The sequence below is a fragment of the Chenopodium album genome, chromosome 9 (assembly GCF_948465745.1).
Source record: "Chenopodium album chromosome 9, dcCheAlbu1.1, whole genome shotgun sequence".
Taxonomy (NCBI): Eukaryota; Viridiplantae; Streptophyta; class Magnoliopsida; order Caryophyllales; family Amaranthaceae; genus Chenopodium; species Chenopodium album.
In genome coordinates this window covers 64587691-64595461 of record NC_137842.1, presented here as the reverse complement: position 1 = coordinate 64595461, position 7771 = coordinate 64587691, and the positions used below count along the sequence as shown (strand labels likewise).

At 35.2% G+C, this 7771-nt stretch overlaps 1 protein-coding gene across 1 annotated transcript; it reads left to right on the top strand.

Annotated features, from left to right (window-relative positions):
• The first annotated feature begins 522 nt into the window (after window positions 1-522).
• On the top strand, window positions 523-6703 carry LOC145558765 (uncharacterized). Its single transcript, XM_081620102.1, has 12 exons — window positions 523-965; window positions 1159-1288; window positions 1508-1610; window positions 1797-1920; window positions 2025-2090; window positions 3454-3492; window positions 3876-3956; window positions 4079-4126; window positions 4344-4394; window positions 4620-4688; window positions 5285-5524; window positions 5834-6703. The coding sequence occupies exons 1-12, from the start codon at window positions 819-821 to the stop codon at window positions 6068-6070; spliced, it is 1335 nt and encodes a 444-aa protein (XP_081476228.1). The 5' UTR covers window positions 523-818; the 3' UTR covers window positions 6071-6703.
• The last annotated feature ends 1068 nt before the right edge of the window (window positions 6704-7771 follow it).

Here is a 7771-nt window from a genome sequence, read left to right as displayed (position 1 = left end):
TTAAAAATTAACGGGTACCCGTTCCGTTCCGATAAGCAATTATTTTGTTTTTTTTTCCTACTTAAATCTATCTTTTCAATATTTAAACTCTTACATTACTTCATTGTCACTATAAATATCAATAATTAGTAATGTTATTAATAATTTGGTGAAGATCATGTGGTATTGTTGTTAATTAGTGTTAAAAAATATCATAATAACTAATTTTTTAAGTTTAATTATCACTATTGGATACTTTATAGGTTATAGGGCACCCGATAACCGTTCTGAAAATTCGGGTACCCGAAGTCCGGGTACCCGAACTTATCGGTTCGGGTTATGGATATCACGTTTAGTGATATTGGTTATCGGGTACCCGAACCTTTAATACTAACGGTTCAGTAACGGTTCGGGTACCCGTCCCATGCTCACCCCTAATTTAAGTTTCTCTAAAATAAGAGCATAGCATCGAAAACCAGATTTTTTTCTAAAATAAATAAAAAAATGTTTTAAAAAAAAAAAAAAAAAAAAAAAACCAATACGGGTTGCTCCAGCCTGAGAATATAGCAAAATTTTGAACAGAGGAACCCAAAAAATAAAACACGCCAAAAAAATTGTCAAATTTTCGTTTTCATGTTATAATTTGTGAATTTTTGTTCAATTTTCCGGTCTTTAATCCTTCAATTCGTTAATTACTCCCACGAATCTGAAACCGGAAAAACAAAATTAGGGTTTATTAATGCCGGTTATTGGCAAAATTGAGCTAATTTTCGCGGGTTAGGGTTTCCAATATCCGATTTTTGATGCAACGAGTTTCAATCAAATTGAATTAATTGGGCATGAGCAGATTATCGTTTCGACCTCGTCCTCTGGACATTCATAAGAAACTCCCCATTGTTAAATCTTTCAAAGATTTTGAAGATGATGATACTCCAACTTCTACTCGAAATTCCCAAATTTTACGCTATGCTGAGCCTGAAAATGAGGTATTATTCATTTTATTCAAATCCCAGTTAGTTTATTTCTTTAGTTTTTCATGGTATTGAATTTTTTGGAATTTTGTTGAATTTCTCATGTTCTGTTGAAATTGGAAATTGAAGAAGTTGCTAATTGAGCTTGGTAGAAGACTAGAACTTCATTGAATGCTTGTGTTATGATGTATGTGAACTTCTATTGTAGGTTCAACATGTTCCTAGTAAGAAGACTGCAGCCGAAATACCGACCCCGGAATTTGTAATTGTTGATACATATGAAAGGGATTACTCTCGCACATTTTTCCAACCAACATCATATATACGTGCAAGAGGAGGTTTGTGCTGTGGCTTATTTACTTCACAGTTTATATTAAAGCACATATATTGATTGAAATGCTCGTGTTTGACGCGTATATAACCTGTTAGATGGAAATTACTTGGCTGTTGTGTTTAAGGAAGTCATTGAAAAGCTTTATGTATCCATGTTGGATACATTTATGACAAATTTTTAAAGATTTCGAATAATGTAGGCTAGTGTTTGTGAATATCTGCAGCGCGAGCTGAGCTTGGTGAGTTTGTTGAGTATGACTTGGACATGGAAGATGAGGAATGGCTTCATGAATTCAACGAAGACAAGAAGATTCTAACACCTGAAAAGTAATGTGATCAATAATGTTTAACATATGTGTATTTGGGATAAGTACATTTTCGATCTTTATGGTGCACCATGTAGTTTGCATTTTTATACATGTTGTACAGTAGTGAAGAGATAAAAGTTCTTTTTGATTAGCATCCAAGATGTATGTTTAGTGTCTAATTATGTTGCCCTACTTATTGTTTTAGATTTGAAAATCTTCTCTTTAAGTTGGAGGTTCTCGACCATAAAGCACGAGAAAGGGCAGGTGTTATAGCGCAAACTCTTGGTTCTGCAATTCCTGTTCTTCTACATATTGATGCTGCAGTTGAGGTATGGGTGGTGAACTGATGGTTGTACTTTTCATTTGTATCTTTTCTTTGGCCTTATCCTAACCATGCATTTTTAAGTTTAATTTCCCATGATGGAATGTGTAGGCCCTGCAATCTCAGCCAATTAAGTACGCTGTTCTTGAATCTGTTTATTGGTACTGGAAGGAGAAGGTATGCAATGAAATTCTATTTTGCAACTTTAGTATTTTGATCTTCAAAATCCTATGTTCCTGTAAGACCTTCCAGTGTAATACCAGATTGTTTAAATGGTGTGATGGACTACAATGATCTAGTTTGAAGAGGCAGTGGAAAGTACCGAGTGTTTTCTTTTTATAAATTTTTAAGACCAGTTTTGTAAGATTTTAAAAAAATTTGTATGGTATTGATGGAATCACGTTGTCATTGTAGACCATTATTTTACAGCAAGGGCTGTTATAATATGTTGTGGAAGCCATTGACCATATCTGTTCAATTGAGGAAAACTTTATACTAAGGGCTTTTCTTATTGTTTTTGTTTTGCTGTTTTTAGTTTTTTTGTAAACAAAATTCCAAATATAGAAAACCAGAAAAGGTGTTTTTCACTTTTTTGTTGTCATTTTTCTAAATATTCATGATTTTAATAAGTTTGACTAATTTTTGATTTTTTATATGACATATATTATGTGACTTTCAAAAACAAAATCCAAAAACTGAAAACTACAATGATACCTAATGAACCCTAAGTTTTTTTTTGATAATAATAGAGATTACATTGGAGAGACACCAAAAGGGTAAAGAGGCCATGGGAGGAGAATAAACTCCCATGCCCTTGAGTTATTATGAAGCAATTTTATCCACAAAATGAAGAAAAGTCCGGTAATTCTTATAACCTATTTCTTGACTCCAGCGATGCAGAAGCAGAGAAGCCTATATAAATGAACTTAAAACCTTGAGTTCCTTGACTTAGGGAAGCTCTATCAAAAGTAATCTGTTGGTTTCCTTCTTTCCAAGTGTGCCACTAAATTGCTAACATGCCATCTTCCACCTTTCAACTCAGCACTTTGTAGTATATGTCATTTGGTAGTCTGTTAATGAAGCTGAAGTCAACTCAGCACATTGTATTTTTCCGTTCAAACTTTATCTAGAGTACCACTTTAGTTGCATAAATTTTGAAAATAAGTAGCACCAACTTACTATGGTGATAGCACTTACATTTGACAGCTGGCATAAGGTTTCCTTTCATTGTTAATTGTTATACTTTGGTCAGATGTATTTAACACATTTTATAAATGAATTTGGCAGTGACAGATTCAGCATGGTTATAAATAGTTATCCATATTCCATCTGCATCAAGAATGATAAATTTGTAAAATTAGATGCATTATAGGCTCACAACTGGAAAAATCTGACACACGATAATTTGTTTAGTCTCTGCTTCTGTAGGGCTCATGTTATTTGAGTTCATGTTCCGTTTTATATCTTTCTTATTTGAGGTACAATTCTGGCACTATAGTACATTATGTATAAATTTCTTTATTTATTTTTCCTTTCACAGCGTGAGCGGTGGCAGAAGCCTATCCTTAGGCGCTTGCAGGTTAGTCTGAAACCCCTTGCTTACAGGAAACAATACAGCTGTATGTGTTTTCTGTGATGTTTAGTTTATACATTGCTGCAGGTGCTTCTGACAACATTTCACTGACTACTTAGCTCTTCTTTAGAGCTGGAACAAAAACTTAGCCTAATTTAAGTGAATCATATATATGAATTACTCCTTTCAAAAATGTTTTATATATATGAATTACAAGTTTACAACTCTCTTACTGAGTTTGGGTATCCTTTCTCTAGAAACTGGCACTTTCCATGTGTGATGGGCAGGAAAAGAGTCCAATTCATGTTGGAAAATGTGCAGTCAGGCTTACATTGCTGGTTCTGTAGTTTTGTTCTTATACTGATTGATTTGATTGTGACTTCTCACAGCCACCACCTCCTGTTAATGATACAAATCCGTACAATGTGTTTAGGCCAAGAGAGAAAGCCCACAGGCTCCATACAAGAAGGGTGCGTACCTGAACTATTATTGCATTCTTCTTCAGGATATCAGATTGTTCATTTATCTTCAACAACCACTTTTAAATTATCGTAGTCTAAAAATAATCAAATCGTATTCCTTTTACATATAGATGCAAAGGAGGGAAAACAATGTGCAATCTTTTGAAAAGCTTCGTCAGGTAAGAAAACCTTATCCGTGGTTCAGTCAGTTTTGCAGCATTTGAATTAGTCTAAGATGACGAGGATGTTTTCTACAACCTAGAACCAAGAGGAACATTGTTTTTGTTGAAGAGTTTTGTGGTGGTGGCAAGCATATCTATGCTATTGATTGCCTTCTTTTTTCCCTGGCGATATTCTGAGAAGAAAAATCTGACTGGAGTTTTAATACCATTTCAGGTCAGACGCAACCTTGACCAAGCGAAGACCATCTTGGAAGCACTGATAAAGGTGTATTTCCTATGCTACTTGAGGTTTCTTCCTTGGATTGTTTGTGTTTCTTGATTTTGATAAAAACCTCTTTTTCTTGTGCTCCCTTCTACTTCATCCCTGTATTTTGGATTGTTGTTGTTGTTATTTCTTAATTATCAGAATTCTGTTTATATTAGTTGTTATTTTATTCTCTTCATGGATCATTTTTTTCCTTCATCTCTAATCTTTTATGACTGTGTGCAGAGAGAAGAGAAAAAGAGAGATGTTATGGAGAATGAAGTGAGCCTTCAGAGGATACAGTTGAAGTACAAGGTACTTACAATGTTCTATATAATGCCTTTATTTGAAGTAGCTCCTATTATTGCAGTTGCTTTTATTGCAAATATATTGTTGTCTTTGGTGTCATAATTTATCTGGCCTCTGTTTGTGATCTTCAATTGTAATTTATTGTCCTTTTCGTCCAATGAAGCTTTTTAGTGAGCAATTTGCACCGAGAAAGATTAACATCATAATTATTTATCTGCCCTATGTTAGTGATCATCATTTGTAATTCACCGTCCTTCAATGGTGAGCAAAGCCTAGTCTTTTTTCCAAAAAAAAAAAAAAAGTAAAATAAAAAATAAATAAAATCTGTTGTTTAGTGTGCTATGCTGTAAGAAGTTAAGAACTGAGGATGATATTAATACCAAGAGTACCCTTGCTGCTCTTTCTGTTGTATGATTTTAAAGTAATATCATACTGTCATGAGGGAAGTGAACAAGTGATGTCAGGAAGCCGTTTTCAAAAATAAATAAAGTAATTAAATTGAAGCATTGATTGAACACAATCCAATTCTAATTGATTGAAATGTGCCTTTTGTGCCAACTGCCTCTGTACGGCATAAGTTCCATAATGTCTTGTTTCTGCAGCATGAAACTGAGCTGCTTGAAGATAGCTTTATCCTTCCGTCGTTTCAACCTTTCTCTAAATTTGGCTCAAGTGAAGATGAATTTATGGATTCAGAAGATGCTGCGAACAACCAGCTTCCTGTCCAACCTGGTAGAGTACAAACTCAGTTTGTTGATTCTAAGCCTGTGATGGTTCAGGCTGGAAGCTTGAGGCATGATTTGAGATGGCGAAATGTAGCAAGCAATTGGATACGTAGAGTGGTAAGTGCATGCCTGTGATTTCAATTTACTATCTTTTAGATTTTCAAATTTGGCTAAGTAATTGTTACACCCATTTAAGCATACCTACCCACGTAAAGGGTTGTATTTTGTCCTTTGTCCCTATTTAATATTTAAATTGTTGACTTTGCCTCAAAATATGAGAATGCTATCATCACTTTCATCAGAAGTGCATTGAAAATGTGAGCAAAAGGTCAACACGGATGTCCTAAATGAGGATAGAAGAGAATCTTTTTGTTGTGCATTGCGCTTTTTCTATATTTTTTCTTTTGATTGGGGAGTCTTTTGCAGGATCCATTAGAGCCAGTTATGGCGTTTACCAAGCCTCTTGTTCCAGAGAAGCTGGCAGCTGCTGGAATTGCGCCCCCTTCAGATTCCTCAAAGTCTTCTGGTTCTGCAAGATCACATGCATTTCGTGGGAGAATTGGTCGAGGGGGAAGAATGATATTTGATAGATGGAATCCACTTATGCATACACCAGTCAACTGTGGAGATTCCTTGTACCTATCTCCGAGACAACAGCCCTAAACACAGTTTTACGTTGCCAGGCTAGTCTGGTTTGAGCTGTTCATTGTAAAAATGCGGGAACCAAGTTGTTGCTAATGCCCTTTGCCAATCCAGCATCTGTTAAATGCTAACTTGCTGCTTCATCACCCTTGCATTGGCAGCATGCAGTCCTTTTTGGTAGGATTTTTTCTAAACCAATTATGCAGTGGAATTCATCTTGCAAATTGAAGGTATGCATATTGGTTTGGAAGAATACAATCGATCCACAGGAACTAAGCAACCTAATTAAATGTGGGGAGCAGCTTCCTGATACTTTGTATTACCACTGTATTCTATCAACCAATGAGCAGTCCCTTGGATGATTTGTTGGTATTGTCATTTGTCATCTACGTCAAAAACGTAGGTGAAACTACATTGTTGCTATTGCACCTCTTGTTTAAGTTATTGAGCTTAGGCTTTGTAAAATTTGAAACGAAAATTTCAAATAAAACGTGATTGACCGTGTATAGCTTTGTAGATTAGGAGATTTATGGTGAACTATGTCGTTCATGTTTGCAATTCGGTATAGCTCTATTTAGTATTCCAGACTTCCAGTGCTTTGCAACCTGGGAAATTTGAAAATTATTGTGATTTATAACTGTATGTTTTTTTCTAGTTTCTTCTCTTTGGTCTTATGTTGTGTATTCTTTTCTGAAAACTGTCTACAATCACAACTCAAAGCTTGGGCCAATGTTGGAAATTTGTCGGGGTTCACATAGAAAATAAGAAAAGTAGGCAAATTTGTATACCTTGTATCTTTTTTAATTGCATTAAATAATAAAATAAAAAGGGTCATTGGCCCCAAAAAAATGGTACTACATAGCTTGTTTTAATTTTTAATTGGATAACGGATTGGATTCAAACTATTGAAATCTAATTGAGATTGGATTTAAGAATATTCGGTTTGGGTTGGACTCAACTTTGTAAAGTTGAATTCCAATTTAGGTCAGATTGGATTTAGATCAAACCAAACCAAACCGAATGTTGACAGACATCCCTAGCAAAATGGTGAGTAGGCCAGATACAAGATTTTTGCCCATCATTGGCAATGCTTTTTAGGAGATTGCAGGTACTATTGTGCGAGAAACTTTTGTCAAAGGTGGGTGCTCTTGTACAGCCTCCAGCAAGTAGCCAAGTAGCCTCCTCAACGCGCTGAGTAGCTGCCATAGTTATATCTCTTTTTCAATCGAAAGACATTAAGAGAGTGAGATCGGCAAGTAAGGATTCTATATATGGTCCGTCTTTGTGTCTTAAATGTAAGTTTTGAGTTGTGGTACAAAGTGAAATGTCACTCCCTTTCCATCATACTTTTCTCAGCTATCCATGGATTGGCAAGTAAGCTTCCCAGCTTACTATCGTATTTGTAATATTATCGCGCTTGCTATTGTATTAGTTAGCAAATAGGGAGTATGTAGTAGTGCCAAGGTATTTGTATCTTCATGATATAACCAGGAATAAGTTAGCTGGCTCTGTTTTCTTTGTTTTCTGTCAGCTTTTCCCCTTTATTTCTTGTTGCAAAAATAGGCCTCTTGCATAGCCAAATTTCACCAACTCTTGATTCATTCCTTACATATAAGACGATTAAGTAATTTTTCTCCTATAAACCGCAATTGAATTGATGTAGGCGTGTAACCAAGATGCAGATCATTTGATTAAAATGAAGATTGGAATAGGTATAGAAAA